Source organism: Panthera onca, chromosome B1, assembly GCF_046562875.1.
Source record: "Panthera onca isolate mPanOnc1 chromosome B1, mPanOnc1 haplotype 2, whole genome shotgun sequence".
Lineage (NCBI taxonomy): Eukaryota > Metazoa > Chordata > Mammalia > Carnivora > Felidae > Panthera > Panthera onca.
The window spans coordinates 172338820-172360790 of NC_138342.1; the positions used below are offsets into that span (position 1 = coordinate 172338820).

General features: G+C 40.5%; 1 protein-coding gene across 4 annotated transcripts in view; it reads left to right on the plus strand.

Moving 5' to 3' along the window:
* CDCA2 (cell division cycle associated 2) overlaps window positions 1-21971 on the plus strand; it is a 52990-nt gene that overhangs the window by 25644 nt on the left and 5375 nt on the right. For all 4 annotated transcript variants that reach the window (XM_060653225.3, XM_060653224.3, XM_060653226.3 and 1 more), the window contains 7 exons: window positions 87-295; window positions 2528-2612; window positions 3040-3284; window positions 7505-7583; window positions 8893-8981; window positions 9891-10028; window positions 20538-20709. In XM_060653225.3, coding sequence (XP_060509208.2) covers window positions 87-295; window positions 2528-2612; window positions 3040-3284; window positions 7505-7583; window positions 8893-8981; window positions 9891-10028; window positions 20538-20709 — 1017 coding nt within the window. The remainder of the gene's footprint in view (window positions 1-86; window positions 296-2527; window positions 2613-3039; window positions 3285-7504; window positions 7584-8892; window positions 8982-9890; window positions 10029-20537; window positions 20710-21971) is intronic.

A 21971-nucleotide genomic window follows, 5' to 3' on the forward strand; every position in this document is an offset into this window, starting at 1 on the left:
ATTCTCTTTGCAAATACATAATGTTTTTGGTGTGACACCTGATTCAGATGTCTTCTACGTCTCGTGTTTGTGTGTTTACTTGGAAGGAGTCAAGGTTGCTGAGTGTGTAGAGGGCGAAAGATCAAGTGTTGCTGTTTCCCTTGACAACTTGACGGAAGTGAGCACAGACACCACTCCTGAAGGCAGGTCACTGGTCACTCCACTCTGCAAGAGGGACGTTGCATCCTCTGAGACCTTCGTACTTCGTTCGGTGCTAAAGAAACCCTCTGTTAACCTGTTTCTAGAAAGCCTCCAGGTAAGTTGAGAGCTACTTGTCCTAAAGCGAATGGAATAAAAATTCATTTTGGTTTAAAACAGCACGAGAAATCTGATGTTAAAATCCAGGCTGCGGGCGCCTGGGTGGCTCAGGCTGAGCGTCCGACTTCGGCTCAGGTCATGATCTCACGGTTCTTGGGTTTGATCCCCGCGTCGGGCTCTGTGCTGACAGCTCAGAGCCTGGAGCCTGCTTGGGATTCTGTGTACCCACCTCTCTCTGCCCCTCCCCCCACCCATGCTCTGTCTCGCTCCGTCTCTCAAAAATAAATAAATGTTAAAAAAAAAAGGGGGCGCCTGGGTGGCGCAGTCGGTTAAGCGGCCGACTTCAGCCAGGTCACGATCTCGCGGTCCGTGAGTTCGAGCCCCGCGTCAGGCTCTGGGCTGATGGCTCGGAGCCTGGAGCCTGTTTCCGATTCTGTGTCTCCGTCTCTCTCTGCCCCTCCCCCGTTCATGCTCTGTCTCTCTCTGTCCCAAAAATAAATTAAAAAACGTTGAAAAAAAAAAAAAAAAATCCAAGCTGTAAATGCTGTGAGAAGTTTGAATGGCTGGGCTCCGGAGTCCAGGTGCCCGGTTTCAAACTCTGACTCTGAAGTTTAAGAGCTGGGCAAATTCTGTAACCTTTTTGTACCTTGGTTTCATCTCTGCAAGGATGGCTAATTTGAGCAGAGTAAGTGGAATAATAATAGGAAGTTAGCACCAGTGCCCGGCAAACAAGAGATAATTTTTTTTTCCAATCCGTACGCATTTAAATATATAGCCATGCCCACACATCTCTTTCTTTTCTGTTTTCTCTTTTAAAGTTTATTTATTTATTTTTGAGGGAGAGGGCGCATGTGTGCCCGCAAGTGGGGAGGGGCAGAGAGAGAGGGAGACAGGAGATCAAGAATCCCAAACTCAAGAACCGTGAGATCGTGACCTGAGCCGAAATCAAGAGCCAGACTCTTCACCGACTGAGCCCCCCAGGCGCCCTGCCTACACATCTGTTTCTAAAGCCAAAGTAAAGTAGTACCTTCTATTTACAGACGTAGTTATGGTCAGTGGTTATTTAACTGTTTTACAGTTTTTCTGGTTGAAGAGCTGATGTGGGTCTCTACACAGGGCTGCTTATTCATATCCTGTGTATTTGGTTTCTTTTCAAACAGGCTTAGCATCTTCATGATCCGTATAACTCTTACTGATTAACGACGTTACGTAGCAAACATCCAGTCGTACCACTGAAATTATATGAAGATTTTTATAATTGATCTTTTTACTAAGCTCTCCAAAGTTTGTAGGTGTATACACTTTGAGTTGTTTGCTAATTTTCATGGTTGTTTTGATTATAAACAAATGTAAAAACTCACAAGAATTTTATTTTCTAAGTTCACTTATTTCACAAATAATGGGCGTTTTCCTGGTCAGGAAAATGAAATGGACTTGAGAGACAGTTGCTCAAGGGGGGTTGTTTGGGGCAGGGCATTTGCTTAGAGAAGGAGGGGCTTTTGGAATGGGTGCACTGGAGAAAATGAACAGCTCTAGAGAACAAGGACTGGTCCAGGGTTTGGGAAGCAGATGATGGTTTGGAGGTGACTCATGCAGCCCACGGCCCTGGCGCTCCCCTGCTTCCCTCCAGTGGCCCTGTGTTGAGCTTTGCCTTGTTTGGCGATTCCGGACTTGCGCTGTCCCTTCCTCACGAACTCCATAATCTTTTGGGGAAGCAGAGAGGGACAGATACTACCTTCTTTCCTTGCTCCTAAATCAGGAATATAGTCATGGGGACAGGAGATTTACACACTTAAAAAAAAGTCTGTTTCCCATACTTAAGAGACAAAATACCCTATTATGCCATTTACCTGTTTTCTTGTTTTTGTGCAATTTTTACGCCTATAGGTAGTCTGATCTGACACCATCCACAGTACATCATACCTCTAGCCACTCATATTTTCCTTAACTTCATTTGCTAGATTAAAAATGATGGAATGCATTCAGCCCGTGTTATGGATTTCTGTTCTTTAATTTTCTCCTAAAATACAATTTACTAAAGTAGTATCGAGAGAGTCCAGGTTTTCTTGTGGCTAATGTCACTAAGCCAGAACAGTTATGAAAGCAAATGTAATCTGCGACACTACATAGTATTACCTTCGGCAGAAGAAAGTTCAAAGTGACCATTCCTAATGACTGTGAGTGTGCATTTATATGCGTAAAATTATTCATTGATGTTTGTTTCGTTTAGGAACACTGTGACAATCTCTGTGATGACGGGACTCATCCGAGCTTAATCTCAAATCTTGCAAACTATTGCAAAGAACAGGCAACAGGTAAGAAATCCACGCTTATTTGGAAGCCTGAGGATACCATTTTCTTGTAAAACTCTGTTCTAGTATGTGGTATTTTCAATGATCTGCTAAATGCCTCGATGCTTTGGAAATTACATGGGAATGAACAGTTGGTTGGAATCTCAGAATTGGTCTGTTCGTTTCATCTGCCCATTTGTACTTAATGGTAACACTTAAAGGAAATTAATATTCCAATTTTTTTAACTTCCAAGATACTCATGCAAAATTTACTTTAAAATCTATTACTGTATTGTAATTAGAAATACTGCTTACCTTTTCCATTTTGAATTTTTTTCTCTACAAACAGTATTTACTGTTATACAAATAACAGCTGCTAAAAGATTCTAGGATATGTACTTTAGATAAGAAATGTAGCCTAATTTTTTATCTACCCATTCATTATCTATAGAAGGTCAAGAAAATTGTAAAGTGCCAGCCTTTCTAAATGTCAGGAAGAGGAAGAGAGTTACTTTTGGAGAGGATCTAAGCCCTGAGGTGTTTGATGAGTCTTTGCCAGCAAATACTCCGTTGCGTAAAGGAGGAACACCTGTTCGCAAAAAGGATTTGAGTAATGTCAGTCCCCTGCCACTCGAGCAATCGCCAGTTCCTGCACGGTTATCACAACCAGATTTTGATGACAAGGGGGAGAATCTTGTAAGTGTGAAAAGCGTGGAGCAAACTTGTTTATATTTTCATCAGACCTCACCTGTTTTGTGTGAACAGTAATTATGCTTTGAAATCATGAAATGGACTAGATGATGTGTCATGGTATGATTTAATGCACTTGTATAGGTAGGTTCCCCCACCCCCCCCACCGCCCTGCCCCGCCCCATCCTGTGCTCATCCCGACAAGTGCATGGGTTATTCCCTGCTGTCTCCTACTTGCAGGGTTCCTTGTACATAGAATGTTTTGTGGAGCTGAAATACTGTGGACTGTAGGATGTACCATTGCTTTATGTATCACCAGGAGAGAAGGCTAGACCGTAAGCTCTGACACCCCATGAATTTGTAAAATGCGCTCAGATTTTAGAGGAGGAAAGGTGTGAAAGAGCACCAGTCTTAGAACTGATATGCTGTAAATATACACTTGTTTCCTTAAGATGAATTTCTGTAGGGAGAATTACTGGATGAAAGAAGAGGAATGCGTTTCACCTTTTTGATACATATTGGTGAACATCCAGAAAGTGTACCAGTCTGGACTCAATAGCAGTATAAATGGTTTTATTTTACCATACTTTGTAAACCCTGGGTATTAACTGTACTTTTTTTTAATAGCTTAATGGAAAAAGATGACTTGAAAACTTCTAGTTTTTACTAGTGAGGTTTGAACATTTTTCATACGTTCGTGAGCCATTTGAATTTCTTCTCTAGAGAATTGCCTATTTTTATATTGGGACCATCATTCGTTCTCTCCCTGGCCTATTGCACTTTGAAATAAGAATATTCCACTCTCAGCTAAGATGGAGTCAAAGGGACCTAATTTATGTTTTCATGAGAAACAACTAAAAGAAAAACCCCCCAGAAAACACACAAAACAGTGGTTCTCAGACATTGAACATCAGGAAGCATAGGATAGTAATCCCTGAGAGTGGGTAACAAGTGAGGCAAGCTGTACGAGAGCCCCAATTTACTGCCTGGGCTGGACTGCCAGGCCACTGCACAGGAAGGGCTTACCTTGGCGGAGCCTGGTGGTCTCCGTGAGTTGAGGGGATGGGAGTTAGGGTCTGGGAAAGTGTAGGAGGCTAGAGCTTATGGCAGAGTACCAGAGAGGAGAGAGCTGCACAGAGAGCCCTGGAGATCTGCAAAGGGTCTCACTTGAATCTGTAGCTGAGCACTGGTCTCCATGAACTTGTAAGTAAACTGCCCGAGGCCAGGGAAATGACTACCCAGATGGAACAGAGGGAACAATCCCTAGGGTTCACAGAGGGGCAGTAGTAGTGTTCCCACCAACCTGAGTGGTAGAAAAACCTTATAATTCACAGCACATCAGACGCTCAGGAGAGCATTGCCTCACTAGTAGAACAGAATTAGATTAAAAGCCTAGCAGAGTTTAAAAGCTTTGAAAGGATACCACTTTTCTCCAAGTAACTTGACTGCATTGTCTAACAAAGCTCAAGAATAGCAAAACTATCCAGTGTCAAACAGTGTTACATTCAAAATGTCTGACATTCAATTAAAAACTAATAGACGTGTAAGAAAAGGTGCCCCCATAATAAAGAGGAAAATCAATCAATAAAAGTAGACCCAGAAATTACACATATGGTAGAATTTATAGACAGAGGCTTTGAAAGTTTTTTTAATCTATCTTTCCTATGTTCAAGGAGGTGAAGGACATATTGAACTTGTTAAGAACATGAAATATAGAAAAGATCCAACTTGAACTCTGAAAATTATAATCTCTGGGAAGAAAATTAGGTTGAATGAGATTAATAGCATATTAGAGACTGCAAAAGAAAAGATTACCAAACTTAAAGATACAACAATAGAAATTATTTTGCATGAAAGAATAAAAATGAGCAAAAGTGAGCAGTTGGTAAGCTGGGACAATTTTAGGTGGCATAATATACATGTAATTAGAGTCCCAAAGGAGAAGAGAGATCAGACAGAACAGGGGAAAAAAAAAAAGTTTGAAACATAATGATGGAAAATTTTCCAATTTGATAAAATGATAAACTCACAGATCCTGAAGTCTAGCAAATTCCCAGCACAGGAAACATGGAATAGTATGCAAAGACACATCATTGCTTAGAATCAGTGATATATGGCCTGCAAGGAACCAGAGTAAAAAGACACATGACATAAAAAACAACAATATGAGAGGCAGCAGAACTCTCATTAGAAACTGTGCAAGCCAGAAGACAACACAGCAGCATCTGTTGAAGATGTACTTAATTACTTGGAGCAAAAAACCAAATAACAGCAACAACAAAAACTTGTCCACCTAGAATTCTATATCCAGTGAAACTATATTTGAAAACAAAGGTGAAGAACAGGCTTTTTCAGACATATGGAAGCCGAGAGAATTCATTACTGTAGCAGGGTAGCATTAGAAGAAATGTTACGGGAAGTCCCTTCATCAGGAAGAGAACGGTTCCAGATGGAAATCTAGCAAAGGAATGAAGAGCATTGAAAATGCTATAAACACGTGGGTGAATGTAGCACACTTTAATCTCTATAAAAAATTGTTTAAGGCAAGAATAACTAGTGTATCGTTTGGTTTATAACCTAGTTAGTGAAATATACAACAAAAGTAACATGGTATGGAAGCTGGGAGGGGTTTTTAACCTGTACGCAAAGTGGTGTAAGTTAAAGATGAATGCTGTAAACCCTAAACAACAAACAAAACAACAACAAGAATGTATGGGATGCACCTAAAGCAGGCTTAGAGGGGAATAAAGCCTGTATTTCAACATAAAGAGACAAATTGGTGATCTCAACTTCCACTTTAAGAAACTGACAAAAGCAATTAAAGCCAAAGTAAGCAGAAGGACTTAATAAAGATAAATGCAGAACTCAGTGAAGTAAAAAAGAAAAGCAATAGAGAAAAGTCATTGAAATAAAAAGATTATGCCTTAAAACAATGAGTAAACTTGTAATCAGACTGTTCAGGGAAAAGGGAAGATACTCCAACTACCAATATAAGGAATGAGCGGTGACTATACATTCTAACAGGTATTATTAGAAGGTTCATACAGATAAAAGGATAATCAGGAAGTATTATGAAAAACTTACTGCCAATAAATTCAACAATTTAGATAAACTAGACCTATGTCTTGAAAAACACAAACTACCCAGTCTCACTTGGGAAGAAATCCCTTACCTCATCCTCCCTATATCAACTGAAGAAATTGCAGTTGTAGTCAGAACCTTCCCACGTAGAAAACTGCGTGTCCAGATGATTTTGCTACTGAATTCTACCAGACACTTAAGGAAGACCTCATTTTGCAGACTCTTTCAAACAGATTGAGGAGGTGGGAGTAATTCCCAGTTCATTAATGTTAGCATTAACCTGACACCGTAGTCAGACATTATCTTTTTATTTTTGATTTTTCCAGTTTTCAGAATTTTTAGGAACAACTATTTAAAAACACTAGTCACAACTCCATGAATTAAATGTGTATTCATTAAATGTAAACATTCCATTCTTTTTTTTTCTTTTAAATATTTATTTCATAATCAGACATTTATTTTTAAGAACACTATAACCCAGTATCCTCATGAACATAATACATAGAGATACTACATCATGACCAAGTGAGATTTAACCCAGAGATGCAAAGTTGGTTTAATATTTGAAAAACAAGCTGTAATGCACCATATTAAACTAAGCAAAGCCATATGGTCATTTCTGGGGAAAACAAAAAAAAAACCTCTATGCCAAACTGATGATTAAAGACAAGTTTCTTCAAAGTCACAAGTTTTTTTCTATGAGAAACCAACAGCTACCATCATACTAGCAATGTGGGTCTGCATTTATAGTGCCATTTTCTCTGAATTTCCCCTGAATAATATTGAAATGTTAGGTTGTGTTTATTAATGGAATGCCCTATTTATTTTAAAGTTAGGATGTGTGATTTTAAATAAACCAAAGAGTAACTTGTTAGTGGATCATTATGGCTACTTTCACTTAATGTTTTATTTTTATTTGTTGGATTGTAGTTAGTAAACTTAGTTTCATTAAAGATTGATAAGTATTATATAATATGTGTTTATATCCAATATCTTTGCTTTGACTTTTTTTCTCTTTTATTGATTACTCATCTTTATGCTTATTACAATTCCACCTACAAAAATAAGTCCTTATTTTCTTTTGGGCACATACGTCCACTGAATTTAAGGATGTCTGATTTCTGCTCTTGTTTTTCTTTGTTCAGGAAAACATAGAACCTCTTCAGGTGTCATTTGCCGTTCTGAGTCCTCTTAATAAGTCTTCAATCTCTGAGACTCTTTCAGGTAGTAACTTTTTTTTTAATCTTAGAATCATACAAGTGTCATTTTCAGTATGTGTCAATATGAAACTAAATCTCCTTAATTCCTTTTAAAATTTTTATTTTTATTATAATAATGCATATTTGGTTTAAAAAACCAAATAGTATTGGGGCACCTGGGTGGCTCAGTCGGTTAAGCATCTGACTTCAGCTCAGGTCACGATCCCACAGTTTGTGAGTTCGAGCCCCATGTTGGGCTCTGTGCTGACAGCTCAGGGCCTGGAGCCTGCTTCTGATTCTGTGTCTCCCTCTCTCTCTGCCCCTCCCCTGCTTGTGCTCTGTCTCTTCAAAAAAATAAATAAATAAACATTAAAAAAATAAAAAAAATAAATAGTACAGAAAAGCTTATAAGAAGCCTCTTGCCCATCCAAGTCTCATACCTTTTAATCACCCACATTGAACCTCCATAGATAGGTAGTGCCATTTTTCAAGTCACTGCAGGCAGTGGAGTTGCCCTCCCAAGTCTTAATTATCAGTAGTAGGCTCCTTTTGTTGAGTGATCCGGATCGTATGGGTCTTTTTTCAGTATCCAGACCTGTTCACCAACATTAACTTGGCCTTTTGGACACATGCACTTTTCAAGGTCTCTGGCTTTTTTATGATCATGATAAGGCAAACCGGGACTTAGATGACAAATGTTATGGGAAAAGCACTTAGGATGGGAACCATTATTCGTTTCTCTCCCCCTTGATCAAAGTCCTTTAGTGGCTTCTCGTTAGCTAGACAACACGAACCAGGTTCATTGGTGCAGAATCCAAGACCTGTAGTGCGAACTTAGAGCTAAGCTTGGAAGCATAGTCTATCATATTCTAAAGACTGTGTGCTCTTTAACACACATTATACTTCCTTTCATTTACACCATTAAAAGTGGTCAAATGAAAAATTACTTGAATTTTGTAAACTACAATAGTTATTTTCAGGATCATCTTAATGCCCTTCACTGCAATTTTATTGTACAAAATGTAGCTTGGGATAAATAGATGCCATCAGTGAAAATATGGTATTTCCTATAATATGATTTAATCTGTTATCTTAGGGTAATATGCTGTCTCTGTGGAAAGTGGTGACGGTTTCTGGGTGTTGAGGGAACTTAAAATTTTAAAGCATGTTTTTGAATCTCAAAATTTATTCTTGGTAATTATTTATGCTTAGATACTATGTTATGCTAAAAGCAAAGGTGGGTATCCATAAGAGTACCCAGTGTATCCAGAAAATTACGGCTCTTACGACTTTTTGTTTAGCTACCCTAATTTTGCTTGTGTCTTACTCATCAGGCATTGATACCTTTAGTTCTTCAAATAACCATGAGAAAACAGCCTCCCATAAAGTTGGTAGAATCACACGGGCCTCTAACCGAAGAAGTGTAAGTGTTTGTATTTGGCATAGTATATTTGTTTTTAAATCTTACTATAGATTTTTTGTTTTTATGGTCAAATTACTATGGGTAAAATCTTGATTTGATTGCAGTCATTCACAGTTAATACCTACGTAGCATATCACCACAGTAATGCTCTTTTTCTGATTTGATTTTAATTTTATTAGAAGAAAAATACGGTAAAACAAGATGCTATCAGAATTTGTGTTATGTGGGAGGTAATCTGTTTGGAATGTTTCTTTAGGATCTGTGTGGTTTTATGAATTTTATTGAGGTACACAGTGGAGAAGAGTAGCGTGTAAATAACAGAGCCAGAAAATGGCATAATTATACCTTTTTACAAAAATATTTCATTTTGGTTTTTAACACTGGGTTTTAACACTTTCTAGTAGGAGCATAACTCCCATTGAATGTGTGTCTTTTCCTATTTTATTATATAATTAGGTAAAGTTGGATTTTTATTTAAATTCATAAATATATAATATTACCATTATAGGGCTTTTCGCTGATACTGTTGGGTGATAAAGCCAGAATTCAAATTTAGATCATCTAAATGCATCTTTCCCCTCATAACTCAACAGCAGTTAGCTGCTAAATTGTAGATGCTTAATACATATTTGGTAAATAGGTAAATCAACTAATCTTAAACTTTTTTTTCTTCCTTAATGGGCAGAATGCATATGCTTCTTTGGGTCTGTGTTTAATAAGATCAGAAATTGGTAATTCCTATTCTCCCCATGAGAGTTTAAGCTGGTTAAAATACTTCTAATGGAATTTGTGAATTAAGAGGAACTGGGATATAAAACGGTAGAAGTAGTGTGGGAGGAAAAATAAATGTGGAAAACATATCAAAATGTAACTGCTTTATGGTTATCCCTACTTTAAATTTTTTTATAGCAATTGATCACTTTTGCAGAAGAGGAGGTTTGCAACTTACTTCATACAGAAGCTCAGCCTTGTAAAGAAAAGAAAATTAATAGGAGGAAATCTCAGGAAAGCAAACACACAGAAAGAGTGCGTCCTAAAAAGAACCAAGTAAGTGTGTGTTGAAAGACATAATAAGAATCGAAGTGGTACGTTTCTTTGTTGTATGGTTAGGAAAGCATGGAAAGAAATTTTTTTCCAGTTAACATTGGACCGAGAGTATCAAAATCATCACAGAATAGAAAGGACCATAAGCAATTATGTACTCAGTTATAATTACCCGAGGACCGTTTTTGTATCTTCGTCGTTGTGTTACGTATATTAGCCCAGTAAAATGTTGGCACTCAAATGTTAAGTTGATTTTTCCCTTTGAATCTGATCCAACCTCAGCCTTTGAGAGGATTCCTCCAATTTCTTAGACAAAGGTGAGTGGACCACCTGCCGCTTGTGTGGCTTTGCTTCTGCCAGTGGCTGGCTCAATCTCTTCCCCATGTTTAAGGAAGAATTGAGAAACTGACTCTGTGTCTTTCTCAGCACTTCAAGGCCTGTGCTGGCTCAGGTGACTTCACTGTCTCGTCAGGGATAGCGAGTGCAGCACCTTAACCCAGTCACCAGACCCCTTTCACTTGGGTGATCCGGACCTTCCTCTGCCACACCCCGCCCGCAGCTTGCTGGTACCCGTCCCACTTCCAGTAGTACATGTTCTATATCCCGTTCCCTGACCCCCGGCTGCCGGCACATCCCACCTCCTCATTCCCTTACTCACGTTCCTCGTCCGGTACCAGCAGTCTTCTGGCCCCTCTGTGTACCCTCCAGCAGGCAGGCATCCCGTCATCTCCTGTGTTTCCTGTTCGCCCCAAACCGCGTGAGCTGTTTCACCAGCTCTTGTCAGTAACCTCAGTTCTCTGCCCCTTTTCATTCCATTTCAACTCTGGATTAATCCATTATCCCCTCTCCCATCTAACACTGCTGCTGGAGAGACACAGGTGCTCCTAAGGTAGAGTCATAGTTCCAGGTATTACCTGAAGTCTGGTGTATCATTTTCTACCTCTTCCCTGTAAGTATTTTTCCAAGATATTGAGTAGCTTAGTAAGTAAAATCCGGTACAAGCTGCCGCCTCAGCAGCGTTTGACATAATTGAGAGCGGCCTTTACAGTCCCTGTTGAAGGTTTATTTTCTTTCACCCACTCTTAGTTTGTATTCCCTAGAGTTCTACTCTTTGCCTTTCCAAATTGTATATTTTCTGGGTGATGTCCTAGGCAGCATGGTTGGTGCCTCCCAAATCTTTCTGATCTAGAAACATGTTGAGCAGCCTACTAGACTTCTCTTCTTAAACCATCCTGTAAGCACCTCCAGTATCCACTTTTTGAAAACTAAAGTAACTCGCCAATTTTCCCCCAACACCCTCCCCCTGCAAAACAGTCAGTAAACTTCCATCCCGTTCCATTCAACAAAAACTGGCTTAAACATGGCCCAAACATCTGCCATTTAGGAAAGCCAGGAAAAAACTGGAAGTTTTCCTGGCTCAGTCCCTCTTTTAGGTCACACTCCATTGAGAGATCCCCTGGTTGAAAAAAATAAACCTAAGTTCATAAATATGCATGTACATCTTATATTATTGCATCAGAAATTGATTTTCTTCATACTCTTTACATAGCACTGTTACAAAGAATGTACGCATACTTCTTCACATAAAATCAATAGTCAGAAAGTTCAAGGAGGGTTGAGCAGTAAAGTTTGTTTCAACCCCTCTCGGGACCCCACAGAATCAAAATAATTGATAGAATCAAAAGACTAAGAATAGCAGTGAGAAGAGGAAGGAAGTGAGGAGGGATATTACCCAACAGATGACAGCCTTCAGTGAATCTCTAGAAGACAGTGGATGATGGCACACTGACAGAAGAAAGAGGTAAATTTACAGCCCAGAATGTGCTCCGAGGGAGCCAGAGAGCCATTAGGAGCCAGCTTGCCCATAGGGATCCCAGAAGACTCTGGGCCCCGTAAACAGAGTGGTGGCGAGAGTGGGAAACAGTAATGGAGACAGTCTGCACCAGTTAGCACCTCACCGCCTTCTCCCTCCTTGTTCTCCCATCTCAGAATGTACGGACGTCATGCAGGTGAAAGCCCTCATTCTGGCCTTTAGATAAGGTCCAACAGTCTTGACAGCCTGCTTTTGCCCTAAAGCAAAGCCTAAGGTTGACACTCCCCATTCTGCCCTGCCCCATCCCGCCCCGCCCCACCCCGCCCCGCCCCACCCCGCCCCGCCCTGGTTCCTAATAGAATTTCCATGCAGGAAAGAGATAGCTGGAAAGCAGAAGAAACTCAGGCCAATGTATCCTGTCTCTTCTGTAAAATCAGACAACTGAGGAGAAACAAGAGCACAAAAGACCTAATATTTAAAAGCTGAAAACCTGACCCCAGAAAGAGATGTTATTCCGGGAATGGAAGGAAACTTCCTCAAAAAAGAAAAATGTTCCCATACACTTCAGATTTAATCAAGTATCTGCATAAAACTAAGAAGGGGATGCTGTCAAAGAGGAGCAGAGGAAGAAGTATCCTTAAATATGTAAAATTTAGCTGTTGGCTAAAGACTAAACAATGAAGTTAAGGAACGTCTCCCAAGAAGGTAGAGCGAAAGAGAAACAAGTAAGAAGAGACATGAAAGCCGAATCTAGGAGACTACATAGGTATCTCAGAACAGGAGAAGAGAAGGGGAGACATTGTCAAAAGAAAGGGGGTTTGGCAGAGTGGAGAAAAGGACTATTTAGGTCGAGTTCAGAACATGATGGCTCTCATAGTACAGAAGAGCAGTGCGAGAGAAGTTTCTAAACACGGTCGTTCGGCCAGCAGAGAGGAGCGACCAGTCCAGGTTGGAGCAAGAGGAAAGGGTGCTCTAGGGAGAAGTTCTCTGGAGAGAAAAGCAAAAAGACCTATGATGGAGAAAGTGGAAGGTGTGTTGTATCAGGAGCAAAAAGAAAGGTAATTATTTCCCTGTGCCATTTCAAATAAACGTTTTGGAGTAAGTACAAAGCAAACGTTAGTGTGATTTCAAGCAATAAAGTAGTGTTAAGGAAAAGTATGGTGTTTTTTTTTTTAATATTTATTTTTGAGAGAGAGAAACAGAGCACGAATGGGGGAGGGGCAGAGAGAGAGAGACAGGGTCTGAAGCCGGCTCCAGGCTCCGAGCTGTCAGCACACAGCCTGACACGGGGCTCAAACTCACAGACCGTGAGATCATGCATAACCTGAGCCGGAGTCAGATGCTTAACCCACTGAGCCAAGTGCCCCTCAGTTGGCCTTTTATTTATTTATTTTTGTGTTCAAGTTTGTTTATTTATTTATTTATTTATTGTGAGCCAATTTGACAATAAATTATATTAAAAAAAAAAAAAAGTATGTTTTCTAGTGCTAGGAATCCTCTACAGGAGGCGCCCCGGGAGACGAATGCGAGCGTTGTCCTTGGCAGAGCGATGAAAAACGTTTACACAGTGATAACGTAAATGCTATTTGTTTTCAACTAAGGGCAAAGTTTTAAGAACTTGATTGTCATGCAAGACGATGATCCAAATGTAGCTACTAGCAGAAGGTGAGAAAGTGGGTAGAGAAGGTGAAAACGAGGGCATTAACATTACAGTAGAGGGGTTAACCGTGCAGGTTCTGGAGCAGACAACCTGGGTTCTAAATTCTGGCTTGACCACTTCCCACCAGTGGAATGGCGGGAAAGATTCTTGATTTCTCTGTTGGTTTTAAAATAAAGGTAAGAACGGTACAGCATTTGTGAGCTTCTTGTGTGCGTTTAATGAGTTAATACGTGTAAAATGCTTAGAACAGTGCCTGGCCGTAGCAAGCACTATGGCTGTTAAAATCAAATTCAGAACCTTGTGAGGCAGAATTTGAATTGGAAGTATCAGTTTGGACTCATGTCTTTTTTCTTTTCAAAAGATTTCCTGGCAGTGAGCACCTCTGACACCTAGATTGCCCTTTCTTTTCATCTCTTTTCTCTTCCTTCCTCTCTTTCTCTGTCTCTGTCTCTGTCTCAACCTCCCTTTCTCTCTCTTTCCCTTCCTTAGTTCCTTCCTTCTTAGCAGGGGAAGGGGCAGAGAGAGAGAGAATCTTTAAGCTGGCTCCATGCCCCGCCCAGAGCTGGACTCAGGGCTTGATCCTATGACCCTGAGATCATGACCTGAGCTGAAATCAGCAGTCGAAAGCTTAACTCACTGAGCCACCCAGGCACCCCTAGATTGCCTTTTTTTTCTTCATGTTTATTCATTTGTGAGAGACAGAGACAGGGTGGGAGCTGGTGGGGGGCGGGGGAGAGGTGGAGGACAGAGAGAGAGGGAGACACGGAATCTGAAGCAGGTTCCAGGCTCTGAGCTGTCAGCACAGAGCCCGACGCGGGGCTTGAACTCACGGACCGTGAGATCATGACCTGAGCTGAAGTCAGACACTTAACCGACTGAGCCACCCAGGTGTCCCCCTAGATTGGCATTCCTTAATACCATTTTCAGCTAAAATTGATCAGTGAAATGGCTGCTTTCAGATTTCTAAACAGCACTTGTAGGAAATGAGCCTGGGTCTGTACCAGTGTCCAACGAAGGAAGCTTAAACCACTGGGGCCACGAGAAAGGACATCAGACTGTCTCAAAGGGGCTCCACTGACCAAAAGTGGGACAATGTGACTATCAGACAAAAATTGCGGTGGATTGAAACACAGACTTCAAATCTGAAAAAAACGCTTCATAATAGTTAAAAAAATCTCAAAAGTCACCTTGGAAGCTGTCTAGGACACCCACTCCTTTTTGTGAAAACTGGAAAATAAGTTCAGGTGAACAAATAGTTGATGAGGTAAAGTTATTTATAGGAGAATTTCTACCATTAGATAAAAACACATTCGTGAAAGTTGTTAATCATTAGATGGAAGGCTGATGGAGGGGCATAATGGGTGCATTGGACTGAACACCTGAGCCCACTGGTCAATCACAGTGTCACAGGGGAGAGAATATGGGCCTTCCAGTGCAATGAGGAAGCCTAGAGGTATCCATGAGATGTTCTTTTCAACAAAAAAACAAAGCTGAATCTAATCAAGCCTAGATCTATCTAATGACCAATTTTTTAGGAAGTATAGGAGGTAGAGGAAACTCAAGACACCATGATTGCAGTCAACCAAATCCAGAGTTTGGCCAAGTCTACCGGACCGATGCCTCAGCTTATTCATCAAATAAATGGCAAGGGAAGAAAGAAAGAACCATAGAGTAAAAGAGTTCTGTCAACAAAGCAAATGTGTGAAGACCTTTTTGGGATCCTGATTTGAACAGTTGTAAGAAGACATTTATGGGCCAATTAGAGAAATTTGATCTCCGAGGAAATGAAATATTAGGGAAAATTGTTGTCTTTGTTCTTTGTGTTTAAGCTGTTTATTTTGAGATCATTTTAGATATTTATACTGTTGTCACGAGAATTACAGAGATCTCCCAAGTACCTTATGCCCAGTTTTCCCCAATGACAACATGTATAACTTGTGCAGTGTCACGTAGGAAAATATCAACCCAGTCAAGATACAGAGGATTTCCATCGCTACAGGGATCTCTTCTTGCCATTTTGTAGTTCTGTCTACTTCCCCCATCTTGACTGGCAATTGCTAATCTGTTCTCCATGTCTGTTAGTTTGTCACTTTGGTAATGTTATGTAAATGTAATCACACTCTATGTAACTTCTTGGGACTGGCTTTGTTTTTTCACTCAGCACAATTCTCTGGAGATTTGTCCAGGTTGTTGTGTGTATGAGCCCTTTATTGCCAAATGGTAGTTGTTATTAAAAAAAAGGTAATCCTTTTGCGATATATACATACATCGTCATTACATAGTATACCTTAAACTTACATGTTTTGTGTCAGGTATGTCTTAAAAAGTTGGGGTGTGGTAAAATTGCATTGTAAAAGGAAAATGTCAACAATAAAATACAATGCTAGGTGATCAAAGACTTCACTTTATTATGGGAAAAAAAAGGGAGCTCTTATCTCTTACAGATACTATAGGATTTTCAGATGAAATGAGGTAATGTGTGGGATTTGCTTTAAAAGGATCTGAGGGAAGGGGAGTATAAATGAATCCTGATTTCTGTTAGTAATTGTTGAAGCTAGATGATGGGTACATGGGGTTCAATATACTGTTCTCTCTACCTGTTGTGTGTTTGAAATTTTCCATTATAGGAAGTTAAAAACAGCAGGAGCCTCTTATTTAGAAAGATGGAGCTAGCTGTAAGAACCAAAAATGGAACCAATAAGTAAACAACAGGGATAAGGAAGTGTGTGCTTCTCATCATAAGCTTTCCTGTACAATTTGATTTGTTGTCGTGTACGTGAATTCTGTATACTTTTGATTAAAAAAAATTGTTTTAAGTTTACTTATTTGTTTTGAAGAGAAAGACAGAGACAGGCAACTGGTGGAGGGGCAGAGAGGGTGGGGGGGAGAAGAGAATCCCAAGCAGGCTTCACAGCACTGTTATTGCAGAGCCCAGTGTGGAGCCCGAACCCACGAAACCGTGAGATCGTGACCTGAATGGAAACCAAGAGTCAGACATTTAACTGACTGAGCTACTACTCGGGCACCCTATATATACTTTTTAAATGTTTATTTTTGAGAGGGGCGCCTGGGTGGCGCAGTCGGTTGGGCGTCCAACTTCAGCCAGGTCACGATCTCGCGGTCCGTGAGTTCGAGCCCCGCGTCAGGCTCTGGGCTGATGGCTCAGAGCCTGGAGCCTGTTTCCGATTCTGTGTCTCCCTCTCTCTCTGCCCCTCCCCCGTTCATGCTCTGTCTCTCTCTGTCCCAAAAAATAAATAAATGTTGAAAAAAAAAAAAAAAAATTAAATGTTTATTTTTGAGAGAGAATATCTAAAACAGGCTGTGTGCTGTTGGTGCAGAGCCAAATGCGGGGCTCGAACTCACAAACCATGGGATCCTGACTTGAGCTGAAATCAAGAGTTGGATGCTTAACCGACTGAGCCACCCAGGTGCCCCATGAATTATTGTTATTATTTTTTAATTTTTATGTATTCATTTTTATATCATTTATTGTCAAGTTAGCTAACATACAATGTATACAGTGTGCTCTTGGCTTTGGGAGTAGTATCCTGTGATTCATCACCTACAATACCCAGTGCTCCTCCTAACACATGCCTTCCTCAATGCCCATCACCCATTTTCCCCATCCCCCCAACCCCCTACCCCATTATCCCTCGATTTGTTCTCTGTATTTAAGAGTCTCTTATGGTTTGCCTCTCTCTCAGTTTGTAACTATTTTTTTCTTTCTCTTCTCCCATGGTCTTTTGTTAAGTTTCTCAATTTCCACATATGACTGGAAACATGTGTTTCTTTCTCTGACTGACTTATTTCACTTAGCATAATACCCTCCAGTTCCATCTACGTTGTTGGAAATGGCAAGATTTCCTTTTTTTTCATTGCCAAGTAGCACTCCATTATATATATGTACATACCACATCTTTTTTTCCAAATAATGTTTAGCTTTGAAGGAGACAGAGCGTGAGCGGGGGAGGGGCAGAGAGAGAGGGAGACAGAATCTCAGGCAGGCTCCAGGCTCCAAGCTGTCAGCACAGAGCCCTACGCGGGGCTCAAACTCACAAACTGCTAGATCATGACCTGGGCCAAAGTCTGATGCTCAACTGAACTGAGCCACCCAGACGCCCCTATATACCACATCTTAACCCGTTCATCAGTGAGTGGATATTTGGACTCTTTCCATACTTTGGCTGTTGTCGATAGCGCTGCTGTAAACATGGGGATGCGTCTGCCCCTGTGAATCAGCATTTTTGCATTCTTTGGATAAATTCCTAGTAGTGCTATTGCTGGGTCGTAGCCCATGAATTATTTTTAAATAATTTTAAAGCTACTCACAGGAAGCAACTTAAGTACCTGTGCAAATAGTAAGTTTCTGCTTCCGTGTCGAGACCTCCTTTACTATCTGAGACGAAATACTGGTGATTCTAAAGTAAACGAAGTCACTTTGGGGGTCCATACCTTCAGTTGTCCTTTTTCTGCTTCAGGTCATAAACCATCCTGTTTGCACATTAATGTCTTCCCTAAAATTCCAGCCACAGGTGACTTCGCTGTTACCGTATAAGCAAGGCTTTTGTATTGGAGTAAAATTGAATTTTGTTACGGTTCCAGCCTCTGCAGGTAAGCTAGGCAGTGCTAGATGTGTGTCCCCGACAGAGCACAGGTGCTTTAGCCTTTAGTCCCATCTTTGGGCGCTGCACCTCTCTTGGCCCGTGACCATGAGAAAGCTATCATCACGTGTAGCAAATTTTACGAAGTTTACCTATACCTTTTCATTCTACATTTATTCATCCATTTGTTCATACCTGTTTGTTGGGAAGTCGTTACGTGTCAGGCAGCGTTGCAGGGACTGAAGACGTTTTATGTAGACAGAGATGGCCCAAATCCTGCCAACAGGGTATTTTTTGTACCTATGAATCAGAAACTGTTCTAGAGGTCATAACCAGGTGACATTGACTGCAGCGTATTCACTGACTGTGTAGGGCCTGTGTCTGTCACACTGTAATACCAAGCATAATTTGATACTAAAAATATTTTCCCCCGTGTCAATTCTCTTCGTATCAGGAAGGAATTTAAAAGACCAAGAATGGCTGACACATAGCTCTTTTCTGTGTATGGATCAAGCCTTATTTTAACCATTTCATTTATGTTAACTCAGCGCTCACCACAGCTTTCTGTGGCTCCCGTTTTGCAGAGGAGAATGAGGTACAGAGAGGTGGGGTGACTTGCCTAAGATCATAGGGCAGGTAGGTGGCAACGTCAGGCATCCAGCACCGAAGGCCATCTGCTCTCTTTTGCAGTTCCTCTGTGGAGCCCGAGATTTTTCTCCTGGTTTCCACATCCACTGACCAAGCTTTCATTTCCCCAACTGTCCCATGGAATGTCAACAGATGTTCCATAGAAATAAATTTTTCGTGGAAAAATAGTTAACCCGGTATTTTCCTAATGTGTATAGAGATTATTTATACTGAGGGACTTCTCAGAAAATTTAATGGTAAATATATATTGCAAATCACCAAGAGGAACATTTATCTTGTACAGTTCTAAAATTATTTTTCCATGGAATGTTTTGTTTTTACAGGATATCTATAGATCTCTCAAGGAACATGCAGTTCTGTGCCATTTTTGTACTCTTGAATATCATCCATCACATCATTAGTTTCTATATTTTCACCCAAATGATCTTTCTTTAAATGTAAAATCGAATGTTGTCACTCCCTGAGTCACTGTGCAGTTAGCCTTCATTGTTTTCAGGCTCCTACTCATTGCATACAAGGGCCTCCTTGCCTGCTTTGTGGAGCAGTGTTAAGCCTTCTGGAGGCCAGGGACCCATCTCAGTCCATATAGAGTCTGACATCGTGTATATGTATCAATAATAGTTACTTGCTGTTCGATGGTGAGCCCCCTAAAGACCACATCCTGTTTTTGTATCTTCTACCTAGCAAGTCATTACCTGCACAGAGTGGTTTCTCAATAAATGTTTCAATGGATTCCATTTTCTGGAAGCTTTAATGGCTAAAAACACATTCCTTATGTTAACCTAAAGTCTGGTTCTCTCCAATATGATCGCATTGAGTGTATTTCTGTTTGCTCATAATAATCTATTATTTCAACACAGTGTTTGAGTTTCCCTGAGGTCTTCTCCATGTGAAGCTTTTTTTTTTTTTTTTAACAGAGAACATTAATTCTCACTTGCTAATATGGCAGTCAAAATTGAATTCAGTACTACATTCCGGATATTATTAGGACAGTTTTAATTTGTATAGAAACCCACGTGTTTTCCACCAGTTATTACCATTCCTTTGTCCCTCTTCTACTTATGCTTGTTAAAACCCATCTTATTTTTGACCTATTCATTTTTTAATGTTTTTTTTATTATTTATTTTGAGAGAGATAGGAAGTCAGGGAGGGGCAGAGAGAGGAGGAGACAGAATCCCAAGCAGGCTCCACACTGTCAGTGCAGAGTCTAACATGGGGCTCGAACTCATGAAGTGTGAGTTCGTGACCTGAGCCAAAACCAAGAGTAGGACTTTAAACCGATGGAGCCACCCAGGCACCCCTTGACCTATTCATTTTAATCTTGATTATTAATGTTTGAAGCAGCTCAGCCAGCTTTGTGTTATCTTTCACTTTTACGTAACCTTTATGTACATAACTATTGTTTCATCTAAACGTGTGAGCAGAAAACAGCCCCTCATAGGTTCTAGTAGATAAGTCATTCTAGGCTAATCCTGAGTCATCCTAACGATAGCCTAGCTACACCTATCTCCTGTCTTAAGTCTGTCAACTCTAGAGCATCTAATCCAGAATTTACTTGGGCAAATGTTTTATGGAAACGTAGACCGTTAGTTATCATATAGTTTGTAAATTGAGTTCTTTATATTTTATTTGACTTTGTGTAAGCTACCGAGCCCTCCATGCCTGACTCAGATTTCTAAAATTTTCAACGGAATAACTGGTCTCAAGTTTTTCTGTACAAATTAAAGGCTCAAAATTGTATACGGCGTGACATCTTTCTCAATTACTGCGTCTTAATACATCTTCACAGGCTTTAAAAAGTTGCAGAAAGAAGAAAGCAAAGGGAAAGAAAAGTATTCAAAAGTCTTTATATGGGGAAAGAGACATCGCTTCCAAGAAGCCGCTCCTAAGTCCTATTCCCGAGCTGCCTGAGGTCTCGGAGATGACGCCTTCGGCCCCAGGCGCCGGAACGATGCGTTCAGGTATCTTGTTCTTTTCCTGTTTAGGTTTTATCCTCTCCACCACCTTGTCCCCCTTTTCCCGTTCACTGTGTAAAGAGCATACAAGTAAAAATAGCAACTTTCCCAGCGATTTTAAAAATCGCTGTCTTTGTCAGTCATCAGATATGTGTAGCCTGCATTCCATTTGCAGCGTACCTGTAGGATTTATAATAGCTTCAAGGATGAATAAGGTATATGCCACCCTAAGACTGTTGGCTTCTGCCTACTTCAGAACTTCAGGAAAGCACAGAAGTTAAACGGACACAGCTACCTCCAGCCCCAGCTCCTTGATGTGGTACATCCTGGGTCAGGGGTTGGCAACCCTACCTCTTTTTAATCTGGCCTGATGCTGCTCATCCTTTAAGATTTAGCCGTGCTGGCTGCTTTTCCAGGAAAGCTATTTGTTCGCATTACACCTTTACCATCTAGCGTATAATGTTCTGTCTGCCTCCCGCTCCTGCAAATTGCGGTCTCCTTGAGATGGAAAACTAAGTCTTATTTTCATTGTATCTCCAGTTCCTGACAGGAGTTTTCCCAAAGATGTTTAAATAATGACTGTTAGTATAGGTTTTCTGTCTAGAATCTTATCAGATCATTTCTTTTTAAAAATACCTGAAGCATGTTTTTTTTTTTTTTTTGTCTATAACCAGTGGTATCATGTGTTGAAAGGGTTTAAAGCAAATCTTCCCTCCCTCCCTGTCCCTTTTTCCCTGCCCCTTTCTCTCTCTTCCTCCCTCCCCCGCCTTTCTTCTCCAGTCTGTCAGTTTCATGAAAAAATACATCAACCTCAACTTTTAAAGTTGTAGAAAGAGCCCAACTGACATGATTTGGTTGCTACCGAGTGGACCCTACGATAATCTCTAGCTTCTGTGACCTGATGTTGAGTACCCATGTCCTGGATACATACCTTTTCAAATTGAAATACTTTTAGCTTTTTGGCTCGGCTGACGTTTTATAGATACGAACAGTTTTGAGTTTCGTTTAAAACATTTTTTAACATTCATTTGGCTGGCCAATTAAAACCCTTACTCCCTGAGATAACAAGAGAGATGGCATCCAATAGTACTGAAGTTTAGAACACCGAAAGCCTGAATTTATTTCGGTTGTGTTCCATAGCTTTAAAACCTTGATGATGTTTTTTCCACCTGTGTGATGTGTAACCCAATGCGCCAGAAATGCAGGACACCCTCCACTTGGGATATGTTCCTGGAGGATGACTTTTAGTCGCACTGAGGTGGAAGGCA